The sequence below is a fragment of the Mytilus trossulus genome, chromosome 14, assembly GCF_036588685.1.
Source record: "Mytilus trossulus isolate FHL-02 chromosome 14, PNRI_Mtr1.1.1.hap1, whole genome shotgun sequence".
Classification (NCBI taxonomy): domain Eukaryota; kingdom Metazoa; phylum Mollusca; class Bivalvia; order Mytilida; family Mytilidae; genus Mytilus; species Mytilus trossulus.
In genome coordinates, this window is record NC_086386.1 from 50561679 (window position 1) to 50589497 (window position 27819).

Below are 27819 nucleotides of genomic sequence, written 5' to 3' on the forward strand. Positions count from 1 at the left end.
ACTTCAGGTAACATATAACAATAGCCTTAACCTATGCAAATTAGTTCAAGGTCAGATAAACCTTGCAATACACAAGTGTAAACCTTACAATTGTTCCATACACTAACTGACCAAACCACTTTGCACTGAAACCTAAATTAATGAACTATATGTAAGGTTCAAATGAACCCTGCCAGACTAACAGGCAGACTTTATAATTATTTCATATATCAAATACACTTGACCTTTTCTTGGACATGGATCTGAAAAACTTAACATAAGGTTGATCGTATCCATGAAATTAGGTCAAGGTTAGCTATACCAAATACAGTTATACTATTTCTCAAAATAACTGGAAAAAAATATTAAAAAAAAACAAACAGATAAGGAGATGAGGTTAGATTGCTAGTGATTAAACTATCCATTAAAGATTAAAGAACAAACAACTGAACAACAACATTATACAGCCTATAACAATAAGCAATACTAATTTAATTGACAGCAACCACCTTGGTTAATTGACAGAAGCATCCTATTAAAACATAAACTACACATTATTAAGATAAATGTGAGCATTAAGTTAGAATAGACTTGGATGAGTTCTTGAGACAAAGTATGCCAAATGATGGTAATCACAAACTGCATTGGTCTGAGGGTCAGTTGAGCTAAGAACATGTGCTTTCTATATATCATGTATGCAACAACAAACAAATACTGTTAAATGATTAGAATATGATGAGATATTGTTATAGAAGACACAAACTACTGGAAACTGTTTTTAAATATCAGATTGCAATCTTTTATACTTAAACCCATAAGATTCAAGTGCTCCAGGAGACTTAAATTTAAATTTGCATGGTTAAGGTAGCACAATACAAAGATTTTTTTACTTCCAATCACTAACATTTGAAATGCTGTAACTTTCTTATGAATGCATAGAAAATAATAAAAGAGGTACATATAGATAGATAAAAGATTAATCTTTTAAATGAATGTAATATTTTTATTATGCAATCATTATGGAATCAATTATTATGTAATAAGTGGCAAAATCTGGGTAAGGTCACTTGAATGAATTTAGCTCTTTCATCTCTTTAACTATACAGAAAATTTTAACGAAATCTAAATCAACACATCATGGGCTTCAAAAGGGTGTCTCAGATTGTCTCTATGGTATTCTATTCTCTCATAAATCTCCAATTAGTGAAACATCCTTACCACATTAAAGAAGATAATGTTTAATTAGGTGTAAAATTTGTTCTATACATTCTATCTGAAATCTGAGACACCCTTTTGTAGATAATGGCCATAGGAACAACATATAATAAAATCAAGCCTCTAGGGATGCCTATGCAGAAGCTAATTTTATTTGAAAGTGGAAATTTGGTGAAAAATATTTTAGACACCGTTCACATTATAATTGGTTACATAATTGTTGCATGATGCTAACATTGCATTAATTTGAAAGAGTAATCTGTTAGCTATCCAAAACTACCACTTTTATAAATTTTCAAGCATTATTAAGAAAGTTACAGCATTTTAAAACTTGGTAGTTGGAGTTAAAAAATCTTTGTATTGTGCTACCTTAAAACCTACTTTTCCCTTTCCTTCACCAAATATCTACTGTTAGTTAAGACATTAAAATATCAGACAGTAAAAGAGCAGCAGTTCTTTTCACACACAAAAAACAATTCCAAAAACCCTGTCTTCTATAAATCATCTATATTTTCAGTTTAACATACTAAATTAACTTTTTAATTCTTATAATTTTAATTATAACATTTTTGGGCCAAAACTGAGCCACAGATGTGTTACATGAAAAACTATCTTGCTAATAAGAAGTTATGCTGACTATCAGTGAAATTTTCTTTGTTAAAACAACTAATTAGTAAATCACAATATTGACGATGCTAAACTAAATCAATATACCTAACCTAAGGCATTCCTCATGTTTATGCTTCAAACAGGTGCTGCTCGATAGTGTTATTAATAATCAGAAAGTTAATATTTAAGGCTCCAATAGACAAATTATTACAATTCTTGTGCCAATTTCTGACCCTTATTGATAGTGTTATCATGAAAAAAAATATCAAACATTCAAATTAACCTATAGATTTTTTTTTGAAGTGGGAAGTCAATAGTAGGTTGTACGGAAATACATACAACTTTATATTCATTTTTTTTAAACAAATTTCTGGCACTTGATTGAAACTGGGCAATAGTAAGATAAACTATTATGAACAAACACACCCTTTATTCTGCTAAACACTAGACTGAAACTTAGCTGAAGTAAGAAAATATGCAATGACCACAAAAATCCTCTTCTTCCAAATTCGAGGACTCAATTGAGGAAAAGTCATTACTGTAAATTTAGAAATTATTGCGTGCAATTATTATTGCAATTTTGTAATTTAAGACTTAAATGCGATTTTAATTTTTAGGATTTTGAGAAAAATCTTTTAATTCATATAATATATTTCAAAATGCGAGTTTAAATTATTGCGTTTACAACGCTGTCGCATTATTCGCAATAATATAAACCTCTCAATAGTTTCTGAATTTACAATATATAATCTTATATTGAAGAAGGGACTAGATAATGTAAATGACATTAAGAATCTAATACATGTACTACAACAAATGTAAGACCAGTTTAAATCTCAAAATCTCAAACTTAACGAAAATTTGCAAAGAAGTTTTTGACACTCAAGTATTATCATATGATTTGTCATCAAACTTGTCCTACAGTATAAAGGACAGGTAAAAATAGATTCCTTTAGTTTGATTTTGATTTTATCATGGGGTAAGCTGTAGCTTTATAAACCACTGTCCAAGGTGGACATAAAGTACATAAAGTAAAAAGTAATCAACCAAAATTTGCATTCCATTGGTAAAATCTATATAAAAAACATGGCAAAAATGGTTTATAGATGTCTAAATGTAGTAATAGTAATGGCATTTGTAGTCTAGACAATACTTAAATCTGACAAAAAAAGAGACAATCATATCAATCTGACAAGTTATAGATCTATTCTCTACATAAACAATCATACAATTTCCATATTATAATTAAAACATGACCCTGTCAAACTCAAATCAAAGAGATTCATTACCAACCAAAAACAATGTCATTAACATAATGTTATTGTTATATATTACATCAAAAACATTTCTGATTACAAATTATATTAGTACCACCCATCTGTGTAATGTATACTAAACTTGTTAATTAGTTTTTTATTTGTTTATTTACAAAGAATTTCCTGCAAGTCAGTGTATAATCTTACATAAAAATGCACTTTTGTACTGAAATTTACATTATTTTCTTGTCAATTCAACTAGTTCAACATTATGATATATAGCAACTAGTCAATATATTATCAATAGCAGCTGGTTTAACTTAATAAATACAGATTCAAAATTTAAGATGTCTTTTAGCTATGCTTGATTGATTTACAGTTGCATGCTTAAGGTCCAATGGAAATGGTTTATTTCAGAACTACTAAAAGCATAGGGAATTGTGATATAGCAATAAATTATTCAATCATTTCAATAACAGGGGTAAAAAATATACAAAGAGTACTTGCAAAAATTAAAATTTATATAAAAATGAAAATTTATATGATTTTCATTAAATCCATATTACTATAAGGTCTATACACAACATTGCAGGTTAGATATCTTTTACCAGTCTGTACATTGCTGGGGAGCATACCAAGAATCTATCAGAGTGATAAAAAAAAACCATAAAATAATGGTCCGAGTACACAGTTATTTGTACTGCAATACTTTTAGACAATAAATGGAAATAAAAAAAATCCCACCTGTGCTTTCTCAATAATATTTTTACAGTGTGTTGTACTACTTTTAGGACAAATTATATTAAAATTATAGAAAACTTCATCAGCTCTAACTCAAAATATGGACAATTTTATGAAAAGGTGGTCTTGAAATCTTTTGACAGCTTCCGAAATGCTAATTTTTAACCTTTTTTAACCAAATTACTACTTTACATTAAAATTCATGAATCAAACTTGTTCACAGTGTAATTGTATCCCCCTTCTTGCTATTTGATGCATAAAACACAAAGAAATAAATTTGGAAGGGGTATAAAAAAAATTTGAAAAGTAACACACTGTCCACACTACAGACTCTATCATGGAAAACGGAAATCAAGGGACGATAACTGTGTACTCGGACCTAATAGTTCAAATGCATGAGGGAAGGGTCAGTGGTCAAGGGGAGATAATTTTGCTATCTATAACCAGATATATTGGTATTGACTATAATTGTCTTTAAACATAATGGTTCCTCTGTACACATTTATTTTGATATAAACATATATTCAGAACTCCATTTTCTTATCTTTATAAATCAGAGCTTAAATCAATACTGTGGATTCAACATCCAAGCTATCTTTGTGGTTTTGATAATAACTGCTGTACTGGCAGTGTCTAAAAGATTGCTCAACTACCAAAATAATAGTGCAAAAATTACACTTTTTTATGTTCTAAATTCTCTTCCACTTCAATAGAACAAAATATTTAAAATATTGCAAGTACACATTTTGTCGAATAATTTCTTAACTCACTTATTTCAGAATTTTTCATTAGATATTTGATTTTTCGTGTTTATGGTTTACTTGCCAACAATGTATACATGATATTTGACATACCACAAATTATTATAAACCCACAATTCAAGTACAAAAAACAAAAGTAAAATCCTACCTTCTGCGTAATATGGTCAAAGTTGATTCCTAATTCTGAAATATGAAAAGAAGAAGATTTGTTTTATATCAAGAAAAATTATATAACTTTCCCAAATCATGATTTTACAAAGGATTGAATAAAAAAATCAATTTCAGACCACTTCAAAATATATTTTAAGGTTGGACGGTTCTTTTTTTCTTCTGGAAAATATTGCATTTACCAAGAATGATTTCACATACATGCACTAAATTCTAGACAGGTTACAAATATATTACAAGGGGATCTATAATTTTGCATACAAGCCTACATGTATATCATAAGTTCTTCTCCTTTCAATTCTCTTTTTCTGCCAACATGGGGATCTACCATGTATATCAAAAATAAAATTGAGAAAGGAAATGTGAAATGTGTCAAAGCAACAACAACCTGACCATGGAGCAGACTTCAGCGGAAGGCCACCAATGGGTCTTCAATGTAGTGAGAAACTCCCACACCCAGAAGCGGTCTTCAGCTGGCCCCTTAAAAAAATGTTTACTAGTACAGTGATAATGGACATCATACTAATCTCCGAATTATACACAAGAAACTATAATTAAAAATCATACAAGACAAACTAAGACCAGAGGCTCCTGACTTGGGCCAGGCGCAAAATTGCGGCAGGGTTAAACATATTTATGAGATCTCAACCCTCCCCCTATACCTCTAGCCAATGTAGAAAGTAAACGCATAACAATATAAAAGTTCTGCTGTTTTTTATTTTAACTTTATGCAGACAATATCAAAGCTTTACATCATAGATTAATTCAATTTAATTGTAAGCTTAACATATTAGATTACTTTTATTCAATTAAAAGAATCTTAAAATCAAATCTTTAACATTATAGTGGGAATGTAAAAATAAAATTTAGTCAAAGGGAGATAACTCCTAATTTAATTTAAAACTAGAAAAAGTTTTTAGCAATACTGACAAAACTGTTGTCCTCAGTCATTCCATAGATAAGACAATGTTTAATCAAGACAAATGACAATATTCAATTGGAAAACATGTAAATTCCAGCAATGATAAATCAGAGATTCTAACATTTTCATTGAGACTAGATTTGCAGTTACCCCTATAGAAGACTTGGAAGATATGACAACAAAAAAACTAAAAAAAATCATGTGTATAAAGTTTATTGATTGAAGATCATGGTAATTTTCCTTTGATAATTTAAATTCCTATGGGTAAGATGATAATAACAAAAAGGCTGTTATAATATTGTTTTTAGAAATTGCACCAAAGCTTGATAGAAAAGAAAATAACAATTGTACCACTATTCAAGTAGATTTTGAAAAAAAGTGCATACAGACTCAATGTCAATTTCTGATTAAAAAAAGTCTCTTCAAATGCACTAATCACCATTCAAACAAGTATTATTAAATATGAGATGTTTACTACACACTTAAAAAATTGCTAAAGCTTTATATAAGTCAATCCATGTGTTTACAGTAAAGATATATTGGCTGTAAATTGTTAAAATGAAGGTAAGATGCTTTGCTGTTGTGTAGTTTGGTTGTTGTCTTGTTGATTAACTGTCCAGATCCAAAATGCAAAACCAAACATCAATGCCAGAGTAATGACTTAGTAATCATATGGTTACAATTCACAGTCTTCACGCTGAGTGGCAGCCCAGGCAACCCAGGCTTGTAAAATTGCTCTTGAGCCTATAAAAATCATATCTACAGGCCAACAGTATCTTACTAAAAATTTTCAAAAATCTAGTTCCGGGCCTGTAGATTTAACAGTTTATCGTGAAGGCTGAATTCAGACAGGAATATATTGATTCCTCTACAAATTCTAATAGAGCATGCCATTATCTTGCCGGTGAACTCATGCTTTAAGTCGCCATTTTTTTGGAAAATTGCTAAATCTAAGACCATTTGGTTTAACCCTTGAATAGCAATTGAATCAATACTTAACAAGAAAGGGTATGTGGAGATATATAAACAGAATTAAAGTGTCTTCTAGCAAACCTGGAATATAATATAGCAATCTATTTTTGTTTACCTTCCATCAACGGTGGTTCCTCATCATAGTTCTCTCCTCCTGCATTTGGATCATATTGTTGCGCAGGCTCTGGAGTAAATATATGACCTGCATACTGGTCTCTATTGCCTCCATAGGCATTCAGGTCCCCATATCCTTGCTGCTGTTGTCCATAATCAAACTGGGCAAATTGTCTGTAAAGAAATAAAGCAATCTTTATAATTTTTTTAGTGGCTAGCTAAGGCTCACATCTGAGTGCAGGATTTTCTCGCTGCTTTGAAGACCCATTGGTGGCTTTTGGCTGTTTTCTGCTCTTTGGTGGGTTGTTGTCTCTTTGACATATTCCCAAATTTCCATTCTCAATTTATTTATCAATCATGGTCCCATAAACAGCTTATAATCTACATCATTTGGTCTCATTGGTGGATAGCTGTCTCATTGGCAAATCATACCAAATCTTCTTATTCTTATATAGGTTAAAGGTTTATCTGTATACCATTAATTCAGGTAAGCTTGTTACTTCAAAGCTGAAGTCTTAAACCATAAAAATTAGGTCAGTGTCAGATAAACCTGCCAAAATATTCCAAAGAAAAAATATAGTTTTCTGTTGACAAAAACCTTGCTGGATCTCGGAACATTTTCTGTTATTCTATATTCTTTTTAATCTTTTTCTACCTAACCTGCACTTCAGCAGGTAAATCTATCATAACAAATTTTAGGAATAACAACAATAATTGGACTTCTGAGTAAACTGCACCAATTACCTATAATCTAACCTTAAGTTATAATAGGACAACACATATAATATCAGACAAAAACAAACAGTTGCAAGAACATCATCAGTGCTAGAAAGTCTAACTTGGTACAAAATGCTGTTGTGTAACACTACTTTTCTAGCTACAAAAAATTTCTTGCCTTACCTTGACAATGGGACTTAACCATGTCATTAAATTATTCACATAACAATCCTTCAGAGAAAAGCTACCTAGATGACCTTCAACACAAACAAAGAGGTGATTGAAAAAAAAACACAAATTTAGCTGCATGGTTCACAATAACCTAGCTACATGTTTAGCTGGCAAGTACTATAAGCTATTTACAAAACATGAAAGGTCAGAATAAACAGAACTACTGAAGACTTTTATGTGTGGAAAAAAATCAATTAAAGATTACTTGTATTTGGACTAAGGAGCCTACACTATGGTATTTGTATATACGTTAACTACATTGTGTAAGTGCACTGGGTTTATGTTAGATAATGTTATAAAAATTATATGCATTCTATATGCCATGTAAAATATTTATATCAAAAAGTCTTACGGATCTTGTCCGAAATTATTTCCACCCATATCATATCCAGCTGATGACTGCTGCTGCTGCTGATCATAGTTAAAATTGTAAAATTCATCCCCGCCAAAATTATCAGCCATCTTGAAATTTAAGCTGAAAAAAAAGAAATGAGGTAAATTAAACATCTCTATTTGATCTTTTAGAAAAAATTATTTCATTTACTTTTTTATATATATATACGAGTTACGAGTTGTATATATATATGGATTAACACTGACATGGAAAGGTAACACATGGCCAGCTAAAGCTCTTTTTTTGAGAGCCCAGGTGGTCGTGTGGTCTAGCGGGACGGCTGCAGTGCAGGCGATTTGGTGTCACGATATCACAGTAGCATAGGTTCGAATCCCGGCGAACTAGAACCAAAAATTTGTGAAAGCAAATGCACAGATCTAACATTGTTGGGTTGATGTTTAGACGAGTTGTATATATATATATATATATATATCGTCTAAACATCAATCAAACAATGTTAGACCAGTAAATTTGCTTTCGCAAATATTGTATATATATATACAATGAATGAAAACTAAAGCTGAAGCAAGTCTCCTTTTTTTTTGATAGGTGCTAGAGAATGCGCTGAATCCTGGGAAAAAATAAAATAAAACCAAGGTTTTTTCCAAGTTTTCAGAACTTATAAGCTTTTACATTCATTTGGCAGTGTTAGAGTGAGTAAGGAAAGCAACCAGAAACTCATTTTATAAATTAGAGTGAGTAAGGAAAGCAACCAGAATCTCATTTTATAAATTAGAGTGAGTAAGGAAAGCAACCCAAATCTTTATAAACTAGAATGAGTAAGGAAAGCAACCAGAATCTTTATAAATTAGATTTTCTAAGCAGCCTGAACTGTTAGCAACTAATCAATGCCCCAGACTAGTAACATTTTATTTTGGCTACATGTAGTAATTTTTGAAAAAAAAATTGTTTAGAATTAGATACACAACAAAAAATTCAAAATATTGGTCTTCAGACTGGTACTAGTAGAAATTAGAAATATTTTGGTGCAGACAGCTAAGCCGATTGTTGATTGGTTGAAATTCATAAATTCTTGCTCGATTGGTTTACTCATAAGTTTTACAAATGCCATCACTAAGTTAGTACCCCACAATGGAATATCCGTTTTAGAGATGATAGCAGATATGTTCCATATGTTGTAACGACAATCCTGTCCCCTTTTTCAAAATGTGACCTACTGCATTAGACTAGTACTTACATAAGCAATACCATGTGTACCCCATGTGGGGTAGGATCTGCTTATCCTTTTAGGGCACATGAGATCACTCCCAGATTTTGATGGGGTTGGTGTTGCTCAGTCTTGAGTTTTGTACATGTATGCTATGTTTTGAGTACATAAGCCATGGCCGTGTCAGTTTATTTTCGTCTTGAGAGTTTGAATGTCCTTTTGGTATGTCGGTTAAATGTTCCCTATTATATAGAATGTTGAGCTTATAGATATAGGAAGGTGTGGTCACGTGCGAGTGCAAATGAAACAACTCTCCATCCAAATAACAATTTATTATTAAGCAAATAATTATAGGTCAATGTACAGCCTTCAAGCCTTGGCTCACAACGAATAAAAAGCTAAAAGGGCCCCAAAATTACTAGTGTAAAACCATTCAAAACATTTCTGCACTTTTAGATATGTCAATCAAATAGTGGCGTGATACTTTATCTGATTTCAGAAAATTAATGTCAGTTGGATTTGTTTGTTTTCGATGAAGGTACGTTTAAAATTTCAAGAATTGTTGTCGTTTGATTCATACTCGAGTCATTTATTTTTTCTTCCCAAAAATTCTTGAAAAAGGGGGTGTTGTTGGGAGAGAAAAGGGGGAGGGGGGCAGGGTAATGCAAAAATTTATTCTTTAATTATTTGCCATCAAAACATAAAAAAATACTTGTAGTTTCAAAGGACGTTGTGATAAAAAGGAAATAATTATATCCCTAATACCCATCATGAAGGTAAAACAAAATGTTCTTTCGTTCCCCAAAACTGGGGAAGATCGGTTAATTGATTGCATGTTGAATTCATGAAAGGTCCAGGGACAAATGCTTGAAGCTTGATCAATACACGAAAATAGAACTTTATATGGGTGTGTACGTTTTCTATTCTTCTAAAAAGATATTCTGATTCCCAATTCGATAAAGTTTTTTTTTTATTCTGGTCAAGCAGATGACAAAAAATTAAATTATAAATCCACAAATTTCCCCATATTCTTATTGTGTTAAAAATATTGAAAAAAAATATTTGATTGATAGCGTTGAAAAACTAAATAAGATTGATATCGCTTTGTGCGAAAACAAATTTCTGAGGCCTAAAAAAAACTATCTGTGTTCCCAGTAACATCATTTGGAAAAATACAGTCGGTAGGTCGGAATACTTTTTTTTTTTTTAGATTTTAAACAAAATCCTGAAAATTATCATGGTTTTTCCAAGTCCAAGTCCGTTATTAGTTTCAAATTCCAGAAGTCGCCCATTTGAAAAGTTTTGGAAGCACCTGCTGTGCAAATTTCTTGGATTTTAACCTATTTGGAATACCTTTTGACAATAAAATGTTTTAATGGGTTGCTGTGCCAGTAGAAGCAAGTTTAATAGATAAATTATTATGTCGATTAACAGAAGCCTGTGTCAAAAATAGGGTCGGTTGATACCTTTTTTCTCTCTTTTTTTGAAGATCCATTACAAAAATTAGGGTCAGGGCTAAACAAACAGGGTCAGTCTGGTTACCGGAAATTAACAACTTTTGAGATGGAAGTTAATGCACTCGTTTAACATGTTTAAGCTTCTCCCATTCTTTGCTTTTCAAACAAGAAGTTCTCTACGGCAGAATGGTAGAGTGAAATAACTAAAAATTCCTTGAATTAACGCAATCTTGAGTTCTGCTGAAAAATAACCGCGTTATCTCACAGAGGTGGATTTAGGTTTTTTTTAGCATATAAAGGGAATCACTGAAGCGTGACTAAAGTTGGCCCCCTCTTATGCAGTTAGTGGGCCCTCACTTATGAAAAAATCTAGATCCGCCACTGACTCACCAGAAGATCAAAGGAAAATTTACCATTCATGTTACAAACATGATACAAGTATATACCATAGAAATATATCTGAATAAGTTTATTCAACTTCAATGTCCTGAATATTAATATTTTTATATAGTAGGGAGAACATACTCTATGGGCTATCAAACTCAGAGCGAACAGACCTAGGGAGAACATGTTTTTTTTTTTTTATATGGGACAAACGGCCTGATACCCAAGAATAAATACCCTTATATGTATATATATGAATTACATGTAGTATGGCGTTCATTATCGCTGAACTAGTATATGTTTGTTTAGGGGCCAGCTGAAGGACGCCTGAGGGTGCGGTAATTTCTCCCTTCATTGAAAACCTGTTGGAGACCTTCTGCTGTTGTTTTTTCTATGGTCGGGTTGTTGTCTCCTTGACACATTACCCATTTCCATTCTCAATTTTAAGTTTGACTTGTAGCTTTCTTATGTTATAAATACGTTTATCAGGTGAACTTAAAAACGCGTCTTTAGATTTAGTAGTATAGATATATATATATACTTAATTGTACTCAATCATTAATGTTAAGTCTCTCATCATAAATTAACACGAACAGTACATCAAGGATTTGTATACACCTAATCGCTATTTAGTCCATTCCGAGCAAAACAGTCATTTTTACAACTTCCTGTTTGGGTCACCAGCCGAAAACCTCCAGGAGGTCAACAGTAGTGAGCTGAGGGAGAAAAAAATTTAGAAAGTGATCATCAAGAAACGGTGATAAAGTATGATCCACTTTTTTCGAAATTAAAATTGAAGTAAAAAAAATTTTGTTTGAAATATTTACGGTAGTTAAACAGGTCTCATTAAAAAGTATCATGCATGGTGAATTGTTTAAACAGGGTCCCAGATAGCTTCAACTGGATGAAAAAGTTGTGTAATTTTAGAACTTATCCGGAATGGAATAAATAGCGATTAGGTGTATAGTGTCACTATACAAATCCTTGAGTATATGTTTAAAGACGAGAACAACGACTGGTACTACTGTATAAAATAGTGAACGACCTGGTAGCCATCCCCACTGAACATCACATAGAATTTAATACTAGACCATCCAGAACTTCTAACGTCAAACAAATAAAACTTTTATCAGCAAATACTGACATTTACAAACATTCTTTTTTTCCACAAACTATCATTGATTGGAACTTACTACCAAATGCTGCCGTGAACTGTAAAACTGTGGAAAGTTTTAAGGCAGTTATATCGCGCGACTAGACATCAGTGGCGCACACACATTTCCTGGATGAGTTTTACTCAGTATTTTGAGTTCATTTCCAGTACTATACAGATACAGATACAGATACAGATACAGATACAGATAAAGTAAAGTAAAGTAATCTTTATTTAAAGTTGGGTTGCATATATATACATAATAACAATGACAATAATAATAACAATAATAACAATGTTTGAAATTAAAATCATTACTGTAATCGTCGGATGTCGTTGACTAATCAATATTATATACCAAAAGAAGAAAAATGCATAAATCTCTAAAATGCACTGTGGCACTGACAGAAGACTGACTATATATAGTCACTGAGAAGTTAGAACTCATTCAGACATTTGTAAAAGTGTTTAAATAAGAAAACAGTGTAAATACAATTGCATATCTTTCCAAATTTTTTTCAAGGTAATCAAAGCCTGTCAATTTTATGTTTTTTATATCTTAAATTGTATAAAACGCTTATATTCATTGTTACATTTTTAAAAGTCTTGACTTGTTGTTCGACGTGTGCTTTGTTTTTACCGGAAGTTCGTTCAGTCTCGCTTCTTATCCCACTTCCTTTTTTCTGCCTTTTCCGGTCGTGAAACGAAATCAGGTGCGATGGAATAAATAAACTGATTTCTATCCTTAAATATCCCTTAATAGCCTGAATCATCTGGCAATAAGGAATACCATATATCTTCTCACACATTTAAAGTAATAGTACATACTATCAAAAATGTCGATTGATGTGTAGAAGGAATAATAAAGTATTGTTTTCAGAACTGTGTCACTCTTGAGCATGAAAGTATAGGTGGAACGGTAGTTTTTCTCTAAAGACATACGTATAATTATAACCAAGTATAAGCTTTGCAACTGTGACAATCCCACATATAGTAATATCTCACAGTTGTCTTAGATCAATCCGACACAATATCGTGTAGAACATCAATTTTCAAGATACAAAAACAAATATACATTTGTAGCAATATACATTTATACTGAATGGACTTTAACAAGAACAAATTCTACATAAAATTAATAACTGTCATCAATACGGCAAAACACTGACACCTTCAATCATTCAAAATTCAGCCTTGTGCATATAATATGAAAAAATTACTTTGAACATTTTTGCTGACAGACCCTTTCTCCCATAATTTAAAGTTCTCTCATAGTTCACCTATCTAAGAGACCCTGATTGATGATGTTGTATTCTCTGTGACCTATAATTAATGTATAGTTATAATTATATTTTTTAGGAGTCAAAATGAAGATCCTGAACTCTAACCAGTGTGTTGTTATTCCTGAAGGACGTAAGTATCTCTCTGGAAAGATATTTTAAGTACAGGGCAAAGAACCCATACCTGTCAACTGACCAGTATTCTGCGGGTGTGACCCGAGATTTTCACAATTATGAGGGATCACCCGGGACACCCGCCGGGTCATTCAAATAACCCGGGAATTCCGAAAATGACCCGATTTCACCCGTTTTTCTTAGCTTTGAGATTGATTTCATAAGTAATATTCCTTTAAAGAACCAGTAAACAATGATCAATATATGCAATAGGGTTTTCCTGTAAAATAATATATACAAAAAAATCTGTCAATGACAATAAGGCCTTGTGGTCTGCAAGAAATAAAGGTAAACAGAAAGTATAAAAATTAATTCCATCAATCAATATTTAGTGCCATCTTGACTTTAAGACCATATCAGTGATATTGTCTGCCTCAGATTTCATTGGAAAGTCGGCTTTCCCTAGAGAAATGTCCCAATTCCTAAAAAATAAAAAAAACCTTCAAATAAGTATTGTAAACTAAAACATTTTCTGGCAAACAATGATGAATTTGGTAGTATAATGTATGTAAATTTCATATTCATGTTATTAAAGGATATATTATTTTATAAATACAATTTACTAGTACCATTGAAAAAGATGAGATAGCCTTGAAAATATAACTCAATAGACCACTTTCGAGTTCATCCGTCACCGGCAAAAACTTGTCAATTATGCACGCCTTTATGACGTCATTTACCAGATAGAGGGGCTCGCCTGTATCCCTGCACTATTTACGTTCATCAAGCGTCTTAGTGATCGTTTTTGTGCAGGATAAACTAGAAATAATGGTTGCTCTGTAGGTACTTACTGACAATTCCCTAATGACAGCAGTGTTGATTGTCTATTTTTAGAATTCAATTTGCCGAATAATTCGTACAATATAGAATTATAATTTTCCAACCACTCGCTCAACTTTGTAAGGAAGTGACGACGCCCCTAAACGCACAGATGACTGCAATAAAGGCGCGTATAATTGACGATTTTTTTCCGGTGACGGATGAACTCGAAAGTTGTCTATTGCTTCATTTCTTCTTGGTATCCTTTCAACAATGATAGTAAGGTCTTTTAAATAGCAAAACTTTTCATATATGCAATTTCTTTACAGTTACAGGGAAGGTACGATCCCGTAAGGTTACTATCACTGGACCAAGAGGGACCCTCGTAAGAGAATTCCGCCATCTGGCTGTGGATATCAGTATGCCAAAGAAAGACACAATTCAAGTAGAGAAATGGTTTGGCAAAAGGAAAGAGTTGGCTGCTGTGAGAACTGTATGCAGTCATATTGAAAACATGATTAAAGGGGTAACCAAGGTATGTTTTATAACTTAGAATGTAATATCAATGTATTTTAGTTTTTAAAAAAAACATGGAGCTTACCACATTATACTGTTGTTGACAAATCAGTAAATGTTATGGCAATTTTTTACCATTTAAACTGTGGTGTTGAGCTGTAATCTTGATATAGAAATAAAAATATGTTATAATTGCAAATGTAACAACTCCATTAGAGACCAGTCTGCACAGTTAGCCACTAGTCCGATGCCCCAGACTAGTAAAATTTCATTCGGACTAGTAAGTTTTTGCAAAACTTTGTTTGGACCAATAAGAAAAATATCAGAATATTGCTCTTCGGCCTAGAAGTTGAAAAAGGTTTTGGTGCAGACTGAGAGACCATATAATGTAGCAATGTTTATCAGGTTGGGGACAACCTGCCAAACGGGGAACAATTCCCCAAATTAGTAACAATCCCTCATTTCAGTAATCAATTGATAGTGTTAAAGACAAAAAATTCTTAAAATGGGTCTATTTACCTAAAAAATAGGAACAACTTCTTTCAGAGAACTATACATGTAGTTTTATAATCATGATAATGGGTTTTTAAAATGTAAGAAGCCTTGAAAATTGCCATTTTTATGTAAGTTTTCATAGGCTTCATAACTTCTCAGTAAGGCCACATTTAAAAGAATGTCTGTTTCCCCTCCCCCGGTTCTACCCTTTGTAAACAGACCAGGAAGGCAGGTTCTTTTTTTCTTTTTTAACTGGATGTGATTGTCATACATGTAGCATGGTCACATGAATGGTTTGACTTGTCCAATCCAGGCCACTTATCAGTTGTTTGTTCTCAATTTGAGTATATTTATTTAGATTATCAATCCTTCTGCTTTCAAGCACTTTCCAAAGATGGAAACAAATTATTTTCAGGAAAAAAATAATTTCGATTTTTTTGTGGAAAATAATTTTTAGACCCGGGGGCTTATTTTTGACCCGGGTGGGGGAGGGGAAGCAAACATATTTTGAATTTTGGCCTATATCAAGATACAATGTAGGTCTACTCATCTTTTGCACGTGTCTTTTAAGAAAAAATACTTTTTTCAAAAGAATGTTCAGGCCTCTACATTATCATTTTTTCTAACTTGTCCGAACTCTTTACTCACTTGTCCGAATTTATAATTGAAAATCAGTCCTCCGTATTGATTATACATGTTATATGCAATAATAACACTTGCACTTTGATTGTACCTAATAAAGATCAATAAAGGGAGCATTTTGTTATATTCTATTTGAATACCACATCAAAATTCATTTTATTATTTCAGACTGAAGGATTATTTGCAAGACTGAGCTCTCTGACTCATTTTCACTATCATTTGTCGATCATTAAATCATCTCTCTTCCTATATCACTAGGTTCTCCTATTCATCATACATGGACCTATATTCATTATGAAGTAGTGGTATGGTTTAAACCAAATACACCTGGCACCTTGTTTATAAATAAACCTTTTTAATTATTGATGGTGTCAAACAAGATTTTAAAATTTATATTGATTTTTACATACTTTGATATATGAGCATGAGGCCAAAATAAAAATATGGTTTGTTTCCCCTCGCCCGACCGACTCAGAGAAATCCCGCCGACTCAAAAGTTTTTATTCCGTTTTTTTGCAACATTTTTTTTTATTTCCGGAAATTTTTCTGGGTTGTTTCCGGTGCCGATGATCATTTTATGGTGACCAAAAATCAGCGGTATTGTTTTTGAATTTCAAACATCCTGTATTATTTTGTACACATTCCGATCACGTGATCGACTGGTTTATTTATCCGAGAGATCGTTAATTCACCCAACGATGTCAAATATCGTAGGGACCAGTTCAATAAATGATCAAAATGGCGCCATTTGCAAAACTTTTACTGCCAAATTAACATTTCCTTCCTCCAATTTTTCGCTTTTAAAAGATACCGAAACTTAAGAAAGGAATGGACAGAGACATTTAATGCATGTCTCAGGTGCTGAAAAGTTCATTTCTAAAAAAAAAATTAGGGAAGTGTTACCCCCTTCTCTGACAACGTGGTCTCGACCATTGATTGAACCATCTATGACTATATCATTACTTTTTCGCGTTTACTACCGAACTGTCAAACCTGCATTGTTTGAAGGAGGCAACCCTGTTATCAAGAGATTCATTATAAGCCCGTATATTACGATTACTTGTCCATCCGTGGCTCTTTTTCAAATGGATAAGGGAACAAGACAAAACGAAAATTTTGTGTAGATATATATGAAATATCGATATTTGTCAACCAATCATCAATATATATTGTTTAAATATTGCTTTAAATTTAATGTAAACAGAGGATGGCTTGGATAAGGAATAGTATTTAATGCTAAAAAGGCCACAAATGTAAACAGGAAGTTATGTCAGCCAGTAAGGGAGATAATTTGGGAGGGAAAGACCTAAAAGAAGTATTGTCAAATCTTCAAAAAACAAAAAGAAAATGTACAACACTACCTTTTTGAATGTGACATGTATTCAGATGCCCGAGACAAATTATTTCATCAAATATACTTCATAACAGGACAAATTCCAACAGATCTAGATAATTTATTAACAATCAATTTGCCAAATGCAGAAAATTTCAATCAACTATAAGCGGAGTACATAGAGGAAACAAACCGTTTTAGTGGATAATTTGATACAAATTTCTTTAATTTTTTTATATTTTTTAATTTTTCATGCCATTTCAATAACCTAATAAACCATTTTTATACGACCGCAAATTTTGAAAAAATTTTCGTCGTATATTGCTATCACGTTGGCGTCGTCGTCGTCGTCGTCGTCCGAATACTTTTAGTTTTCGCACTCTAACTTTAGTAAAAGTGAATAGAAATCTATGAAATTTTAACACATGGTTTATGACCATAAAAGGAAGGCTGGTATTGATTTTGGGAGTTTTGGTCCCAACATTTTAGGAATTAGGGGCCAAAAAGGGCCCAAATAAGCATTTTCTTGGTTTTCGCACTATAACTTTAGTTTAAGTTAATAGAAATCTATGAAAATTTGACACAAGGTTTATAACCACAAAATAAAGGTTGGGATTGATTTTGGGAGTTTCGGTCCCAACAGTTTAGGAATTAGGGGCTAAAAAGGGACCCAAATAAGCATTTTTCTTGGTTTTCGCACCATAGCGTTAGTTTAAGTAAATAGAAATCTATGAAATTTAAACACAAGGTTTATGACAATAAAAGGAAGGTTGATATTGATTTTGGAAGTTTTGGTCCCAACAGTTAAGGAAAAAGGGGCCCCAAAGGGTCCAAAATTAAACTTTGTTTGATTTCATCAAAATTGAATAATTGGGGTTCTTTAATATGCCGAATCTAACTGTGTATGTAGATTCTTAATTTTTGGTCCCGTTTTCAAATTGGTCTACATTAAGGTCCAAAGGGTCCAAAATTAAACTTAGTTTGATTTTAACAAAAATTGAAACCTTGGGGTTTTTTGATATGCTGAATCTAAAAATGTACTTAGATTTTTGATTATTGGCCCAGTTTTCAAGTTGGCCCAAATCGGGGTCCAAAATTAAACATTGTTTGATTTCATCAAAAATTGAATAATTGGGGTTCTTTGATATGCCAAATCTAACTGTGTATGTAGATTCTTAATTTTTGGTCCAGTTTTAAAATTGGTCTAAATTAAAGTGCAAAGGGTCCAAAATTAAACTAAGTTTGATTTTAACAAAAATTAAATTCTTGGGCCTCTTTGATATGCTGAATCTAAACATGTACTTAGATTTTTGATTATGGGCCCAGTTTTCAAGTTGGTCCAAATCAGGATCTAAAATTATTATATTAAGTATTGTGCAATAGCAAGTCTTTTCAATTGCACAGTATTGTGCAATGGCAAGAAATATCTAATTTCACAATATTGTGAAATAGCAAATTTTTTTTTAATTAAGAGTTATCTTTCTTTGTCCAGTATAGTAAGCAAGAAATATCTGCAAGAATTTTTTTTAATTGGAGTTATCTTTCTTTGTCCAGAATCAACTTAAATCTTTGTTATATACAATATACAATGTATATTCACTTTTTACTACCAACTGATAAATTTAAATAATCTTTACCATTCAGTGATAACAAGCAGTTTTTTTACATCATGTATTTAAATGAGCAGTAATTGTTGCAAACTCCATTAGAATATTTTAATTGAAATTAGTTTTGGAATAAGGGAAAGGGGGATGTGAATAAAAAATTGGGTTAAATTTTTCTCATTTGAAATTTCATAAATAAAAAGAAAATTTCTTCAAACATTTTTTTGAGAGGATTAATATTCAACAGCATAGTGAATTGCTCTAAGAGAAAACAAAAATTTTATGTTCATTTGAATACATTCATTCTGTGTCAGAAACCTATGCTGTGTCAACTATTTAATCACAATCCAAATTTAGAGCGGAATCCAGCTTGAATGTTGTGTCCATACTTGCCCCAACCGTTCAGGGTTCAACCTCTGCGGTCGTATAAAGCTACGCCCTGCGGAGCATCTGGTTTAAATTTATTTCACTTCATACAATAATTCTATAATATTTTTAAAGCGCCACCTACAATATATAAGTACAAAGGAGAAACTACATTTGTGTTCATTATTTTACAAGAGAGGATAATTTACAAGAGAGATTACTCTGTCATCACGACAAAGATTGAAGATTGAAGAACTTATCTGGTGGCACGTATTCAATTGTTTATAGAATTATCAAACACAACCTCTAAAAATCAATAACAAACCAACCGCGCGACGCGACAAAGTTACTGAGAATTGTGGAAAATCACACGCTTACCACAGCGCTATCCAAAAATCCTGGGGAGAACACTGGAATCTGTTTCTCAAATGTAGACAATATGCATCTTTTCCAATGATCTCCAAAAAGATGTTTTCTTTCTATGTAATGACATTGGGCATGGTTGTCGTTGTTTTAGATGTCACAATAAGAAATTCAGAGGAAAGCAAGAAAATTTGATTTTTATTAATATTGGTGATTTCCTCAATGGCAGAAGCAAAATCTGAGTTCTGAGCTGTCAGAGGGTAAATTGTTTGATGGAACATTCTTCAGGTTGAACAACTACAGTACATGCATATATATATTTAAAACAGTTTGCTACTTAGTAGTCAGACTCACTGTCAAAGAGGGAAAAAAATCAGTCATGAACAATTCTGAGATACAAATCCAAATAAAATCAAATAAAATTAATGTCAAGTTGACACCTGACACAGAGAGCTACAAACATTTAGACAATTTAACACGTACATTTAAGTTGCTACAGATGGCTATATATGCCAGACATACACATAAATGATTTGTTTTGCTCTGTTGGATATAAAAAAAAAATATCAAGACATAAGAAAAAAAAAAAAAACCTACCTACCTACCCACCTACAAAAATGTGGGTAGGGGTTTGGGGAAACATACATTCTTTTAATTGTGGCCTGAAGTTCATAAAACATTTTAGTAAAAAATCTGGCTTTTTACATTTTATTTGATTTTTACATGTTAACTTATTATTCATATAGATTTTATTAAATAAAACCTTTTTTATACGACCGCAAATTTTGAAAAAATTTTCGTCGTATATTGCTATCACGTTGGCGTCGTCGTCGTCGCCGTCCGAATACTTTTAGTTTTCGCACTCTAACTTTAGTAAAAGTGAATAGAAATATATGAAATTTTAACACAAGGTTTATGACCATAAAAGGAAGGTTGGTATTGATTTTGGGAGTTTTGGTCCTAACATTTTAGGAATTAGGGGCCAAAAAGGGACCAAATAAGCATTTTCTTGGTTTTCGCACTATAACTTTAGTTTAAGTTAATAGAAATCTATGAAATTTTGACACAAGGTTTATGACCACAAAAGAAAGGTTGGGATTGATTTTGGGAGTTTTGGTTTCAACAGTTTAGGAATTAGGGGCCAAAAAAGGGCCCAAATAAGCATTATTCTTGGTTTTCGCACAATAACTTTAGTTAAAGTAAATAGAAATCAATGAAATTTAAACACAATGTTTATGACTACAAAAGGAAGGTTGGTATTGATTTTGGGAGTTTCGGTCCCAACAGTTTAGGAATTAGGGGCCAAAAAGGGACCCAAATAAGCATTATCTTGGTTTTCGCACCATAGCTTTAGTATAAGTAAATAGAAATCTATGAAATTTAAACACAAGGTTTATGACTATAAAAGGAAGGTTGGTATTGATTTTGGGAGTTTTGGTCCCAACAGTTAAGGAAAAAGGGGCCCAAAGGGTCCAAAATTAAACTTTGTTTGATTTCATCAAAATTGAATAATTGGGGTTCTTTGATATGCTGAATCTAACTGTGTATGTAGATTCTTAATTTTTGGTCCCGTTTTCAAATTGGTCTACATTAAGGTCCAAAGGGTCAAAAATTAAACTTAGTTTGATTTTAACAAAATTTGAAACCTTGGGGTTCTTTGAAATGCTGAATCTAAAAATGTACTTAGATTTTTGATTATTGGCCCAGTTTTCAAGTTGGCCCAAATCGAGGTCCAAAATTAAACTTTTTTGATTTCATAAAAAATTGAATAATTGGGGTTCTTTGATATGCCAAATCTAACTGTGTATGTAGATTCTTAATTTTTGGTCCAGTTTTAAAATTGGTCTACATTAAAGTGCAAAGGGTCCAAAATTAAACTAAGTTTGATTTTAACAAAAATTAAATTCTTGGGCCTCTTTGATATGCTGAATATAAACATGTACTTAGATTTTTGATTATGGGCCCAGTTTTCAAGTTGGTCCAAATCAGGATCTAAAATTATTATATTAAGTATTGTGCAATAGCAAGTCTTTTCAATTGCACAGTATTGTGCAATGGCAAGAAATATCTAATTTCACAATATTGTGAAATAGCAATTTTTTTTATAATTAAGAGTTATCTTTCTTTGTCCAGTATAGTAAGCAAGAAATATCTGCAAGAATTTTTTTTAATTGGAGTTATCTTTCTTTGTCCAGAATCAACTTAAATCTTTGTTATATACAATATACAATGTATATTCACTTTTTACTACCAACTGATAAATTTAAATAATCTTTACCATTCAGTGATTACAAGCAGTTTTTTTTACATCTTAATATTTTATGATGTATTTAAATGAGTAGTAATTGTTGCAAACTCCATTAGAATATTTTAATTGAAATTAGTTTTGGAATAAGGGAAAGGGGGATGTGATTAAAAAATTGGGTTCGATTTTTCTCATTTGAAATTTCATAAATAAAAAGAAAATTTCTTCAAACATTTTTTTGAGAGGATTAATATTCAACAGCATAGTGAATTGCTCTAAGAGAAAACAAAAATTTTAAGTTCATTTGAATATATTCATTCTGTGTCAGAAACCTATGCTGTGTCAACTATTTAATCACAATCCAAATTTAGAGCGGAATCCAGCTTGAATGTTGTGTCCATACTTGCCCCAACCGTTCAGGGTTCAACCTCTGCGGTCGTATAAAGCTACGCCCTGCGGAGCATCTGGTTTATTATTGGCCCAGTTTTCAAGTTGGCCCAAATCGGGGTTCAAAATTAAACTTTTTTGATTTCATCAAAAATTGAATAAATGGGGTTCTTTGATATGCCAAATCTAACTGTGTATGTAGATTCTTCATTTTTGGTCCCGTTTTCAAATTGGCCTACATTAAGGTCCAAAGGGTCCATAGTTAAACTAAGTTTGATTTTAACAAAAAATAAATTCTTGGGCCTCTTTGATATGCTGAATCTAAACATGTACTTAGATTTTTGATTATGGGCCCAGTTTTCAAGTTGGTCCAAATCAGGATCTAAAATTATTATATTAAGTATTGTGCAATAGCAAGTCTTTTCAATTGCACAGTATTGTGCAATGGCAAGAAATATCTAATTTCACAATATTGTGAAATAGCAATGTTTTTTTTTAATTAGAGTTATCTTTCTTTGTCCAGAATAGTAAGCAAGAAATATCTTATTGCAAGAATTTTTTTAATTGGAGTTATCTTTCTTTGTCCAGAATCAACTTAAATCTTTGTTATATACAATATACAATGTATATTCACTTTTTACTACCAACTGATAAATTTAAATGATCTTTACCATTCAGTGATAACAAGCAGTTTTTTTACATCTTAATATTTTATGATGTATTTAAATGAGTAGTTATTGTTGCAAACTCCATTAGAATATTTTAATTGAGATTAGTTTTTGAATAAGGGAAAGGGGGATGTGATTAAAAAATTGGGTTCAATTTTTCTCATAAATAAAAAGAAAATTTCTTCAAACATTTTTTGGAGAGGATTAATATTCAACAGCATAGTGAATTGCTCTAAGAGAAAACAAAAATTTTAAGTTCATTAGAACACATTCATTCTGTGTCAGAAACCTATGCTGTGTCAACTATTTAATCACAATCCAAATTTAGAGCTGAATCCAGCTTGAATGTTGTGTCCATACTTGCCCCAACTGTCAGGGTTCAACCTCTGTGGTCGTATAAAGCTACGCCCTGCGGAGCATCTGGTTAATTCATTATTATGTCTAAATTAAAATCAAATGATACAAACTTTAATTAAAAATTTTAAAGTAAAGGAAAACTCCATATTATGCATATGGAGGTGCTCCTAATTCAAGGAGGCTTATACTAAGAAGAAACATAAACATTGACTTACTTCCCCTTACTTATTTCCTCCTGGTCAATGGCTGCCACCATGTACAAATATTTCAATCAGACTGAGAGACATATTATACGTCTCTGGTTCAACCAATAAATATTTATTTCATTTTGTATGATCAATAAAACAATCATTCATATTTTTAGGAATGTATAAGTCCTGAATTTGATCTTTTAACATCTGACATAGATTTTTTCACTTGTCCCATCGGACAAGTAGTATGATGAATCTACTTGCCCGACACCTATTTCCACTTGTCCCGGACAATCGGACAAACGGTAATGTTGAGCCCTGATGTTTTTCCACACTACCAAATGATTACTCAAATGAGGGATTGTTACTCATTTGGCCAGATTTGGGGAATAGTTTTCCCATTTGGTGAGTTGTCCACAACCTGTTTATATCAACAATAGGTCATTGTATGGTTTTCAACAATGAAAACCGCTGCATACAAAATAACAAGCTTTAAAAGAACCTGAATTCATGATTGAAAACAAATCAAACAAGATAATCATTGACATGACATAATACATATAAAACATTACACTAAATATATGCTCACCTTTTTCATTACAGGGCTATTTGTACAAAATGAGATCAGTATATGCCCATTTCCCCATCAATGTTGTCTTACTGGACAATGGAACAGCTGTAGAAATCAGAAACTTTCTTGGTGAAAAGTTCAACCGAAAAGTGAACATGTTGAGCGGTGTAACCATTAAGGCCTCAACCGCAAAAGATGAATTTTTACTGGAAGGCAACGATATTGAATTGGTTTCCCGATCAGGTTAGTGAACAGTTAGTGAAAACAATACTATATAATGAAAGTAAACATATTTTAATCTACTCATTTTTCAGGCATAAACTGAAACGAGGAATAATATAAAGAGGGAGGGAAAACTGTCTTCAGGTATGATTGGCAATAGTCAGCAAAAATCTCCATGGGATTAACATCACTAAGACAAGGCACTTCAAAAACTTCAACTAAAAGTCTCTGTCAAATACGGTTGTTTACAATGTAAATCTAATTGAATTCTAAATTGAATCTATAGATGGTTACCTTACTTTCAAAGTGCCTTCCTGGGTATCACATAGATGCCAACCATTAAGATTTTTCCGATTTTGCGATAAAAACTACGCAATTACGGCCAAAGTCATATAGTTACCGATTTTCCATCATTGCGTTCAATTTTGTAAAACACGTTTTTTTATCATGACTTTTCCGTCCTGGTCCGGTATTTAGAAAACGCCAATGTAATGCTTCCGGTTTCTCAGGAGTTATCAACCTATTGTTGGGTAACTAACTGACTTCCGAAGAGGCAAACTTACATTTTATGAAGTAGCTTTCCCCCTTTCTCTACTTCTGCTTGATAAAACGAAAATGTACGAGTCGTGAATATCTGAACAAATAATGAATGGAATACATACTACAGACAACATGTTAAACGACAAATTTTAGTGCACATCACTTTGCAACCACTGGTCAGTACTTTTTATTGGTAAATGCACGTGTATGAATGATTACTGAAAACTTTTCAAAAATACAGAAAATTTGTTAGTTTGTTACTGATTGTGTCAAAAGGGGGTTGGCATCTATGGTATCATTATGTTTTAATGGAACAGACTTCAATAGATATTCATGAAAACAGTTAATTAAATTGCCTAATCTTTGTCTTTGATACATTCTGTTATTCACTGATCTACTGTTAAGAAACAAATGTTTGCAAGCAACCTTTTTTTTTAAAACTTTTTAGTGTAGAATGAAAGTGAATATCAATATCCCTAGTATGTAGCGTTAAGAGTCTTTCCTTATATCAATAATCAGAAAAGAAAAAAATTAATGCAAAAAATAATGAATCACTGCAAAATGGAAATACAAGCCCTGTTGGATTATTTAATCAAGTGTGTGCTTTACACCAGCACCTTTCGTTCACATTGTATACTTATACAGTTTTGAAGGCCATTTCTTACACAATTATATGTAAGAAGAAAAGATATACAAAACAAAAACAGTATTGTTTATATGTGGAATCTTAATACATCAGGCCAAAAAAAATAATGCAAATGTTTCTGCTTACATGCTGAAAAAATAGGGCAGTGGCGGATCCAGAAATTTTCCTAAGGGGGGGCCTGCTCCAGTCATGCTTCAATGATTCCCCATTTAATCAGGGCCCAGGGTACATTTGTTTAGGTATATGCAGGTAGGCAATATCATTTTATTTTACAAAATCTTAAGCTGGTTACTACCAAGGAATCAGTCAGACTTTTAACAGTGCTTCTTCCATATTGGCATTAAAAAAAGAGTTGGGGAAGGGGCTAAACATAAGGGTTGGTTGGATTATGTTTTTTGGCCTAAGTAATAAAAGACTTGATTGAATTGATGTTGAGATTTAAATTGAAGATATGATATAGAAACTGTAAGTAATCTCTTATCTTTTACAGCTGCCTTGATCCAACAGTCAACAACAGTCAAGGACAAAGATATCAGAAAATTCTTGGATGGTATCTATGTGTCAGAAAAGACCTCAGCAGAGTAATGAACTATTATTAAAATCTTGTGAGGAAACAAGTTATGTGTTTAGTTTATGATTTATGCATTGCCAGATCTTATTAAGTCTACAGAATTCGTGGAAGTGCATGTCTGAACGCAGAAGTGTGCCATCTATACAGCAATGATTTCCACAATCAACAATATGCATTGTAGTTCAACCTGTTTAAGTGTGATCATTTTGTGTCCATGGTTGTCCATAATCTCTATAATTATACGCCTGCTTTAAAAAAAGTTGGGGTATTATATACTGTTTTACCTCTGTCTTTAAAAAAGAGGAGGCGGTATGATTGCTAATAAGACAACTCTCCACAAGAGACCAAATGACACTGAAATTAACAACTATAGGTCATCATACGGCCTCAAACAATGTCCCTTTGTCTGTCCGTCCTCATACATTTTTTCCCTCGCATCTTTCTCAAAAACTAAATTACAAGGATTTTTAAAATATGTTTTATGGGAGTTGGCTATCTATTATGATGTGTTTTCAGATTCATCACTCAACAACTTCCTATTTTCCATATTATTAAGGCAGGGGTATCTTCACTTGTTTAAAAAGTTCTCTTACATACTTGCACACATTTATAACTATAAACATGAACACAATAAGATGGTGTATTTTATTTCTAAGTCCTAAATTCAAAACTGCCAAACTGAAAAATCATATCTATAGAATCCATAGTTGGTCTAAATGAAGTTGAGGCAGTCCATTGGTATCTTTGGCATCTCTATCAGCTTACCTAAATGTTCAACCACAGGAAGTTCTTTGATATATAAACTGTCGGCTATCAATACAACTACTTAAAACATACATGCCCTAAATTAGAAATGACTTAAAAACACTTGATTTTAAGTTTCACTTGCAGTGGCACTGATGAAATTTTGAAAAAGGGGGATAGCTGTAATGAACATCTCTTGCCAGGCAAACTAAATTCATATTATTAAAAGACTAGTACACGATTGTGATATAGATATGCAGCCAGCTTGACATATAAAAGATGTGGTATGATTGTCAATGAGACACCCACTCTCAACAAGAGACCTGGTGACACAGAAATTAACAACTAAAGCATAGAGTATAGGTCACCATACAACCTTCAACAATTAGAAAAGCCCATACTGTATAGTTGGCTTTAAAAGGGCCCTGAAATAACATGTTGATTCTGATTTTTAAATAGCATGTTTTGTGAGGTTATAATTTGTATGAATACAAGACATTGTTCTTTAACACGTTATTTTGATTCCTGAATTCTTCAATCCAAAAATGACTGATTAAAGCAGTGGACTAGAAAGGGCAAATTATTAAGTCTGGTTGGACTGTCAATGATTGTACCAAGGACTTCCACACTAAAGAATATGAGACAACTAAGGCAGTTTAGTTCAGTTAGAAAATATGTTGTAGACCTCAATTTATGATTTGGTCAAAAGATGCATCTGTAGTATAATGGTGGCCTGTCATCAAAAGAATGTTACCTGGAACTACATTGTATGGTTTATGAGTTTATCATTGTTGAGTTGGAGATAGAATGGTGATCTGCTTCTATACTGTTGGATATATATATATATACCTTCCAAGGCATCAAATATATTTAGCCTATCAATATCTGAGAGATGTACATAAAT

General features: G+C 32.2%; 2 protein-coding genes across 4 annotated transcripts in view; one reads left to right on the forward strand and one right to left on the reverse strand.

Annotated features, from left to right (window-relative positions):
- LOC134696146 (protein YIPF5-like) overlaps nt 1-12988 on the reverse strand; it is a 76832-nt gene extending 63844 nt beyond the window's left edge. The window contains exons 1-4 of one of the 3 annotated variants that reach the window (XM_063557790.1): nt 12835-12988; nt 8038-8160; nt 6739-6911; nt 4710-4744 (exon numbers count right to left, since the gene is read on the reverse strand). In XM_063557790.1, coding sequence (XP_063413860.1) covers nt 4710-4744; nt 6739-6911; nt 8038-8147 — 318 coding nt within the window. In that variant the 5' untranslated portion in view covers nt 8148-8160; nt 12835-12988. Of the gene's footprint in view, nt 1-4709; nt 4745-6738; nt 6912-8037; nt 8161-11629; nt 11649-11915; nt 12012-12834 lie in introns of those variants that run through there. The other 2 variants (XM_063557791.1, XM_063557792.1) reach the window with 2 other exon arrangements.
- On the forward strand, nt 12881-26217 carry LOC134696147 (large ribosomal subunit protein uL6-like). The gene is made up of 5 exons (XM_063557794.1): nt 12881-12954; nt 13601-13654; nt 14784-14989; nt 24225-24435; nt 26091-26217. The coding sequence occupies exons 2-5, from the start codon at nt 13609-13611 to the stop codon at nt 26183-26185; spliced, it is 558 nt and encodes a 185-aa protein (XP_063413864.1). The 5' UTR covers nt 12881-12954; nt 13601-13608; the 3' UTR covers nt 26186-26217.
- Nucleotides 26218-27819: the final 1602 nt, after the last annotated feature.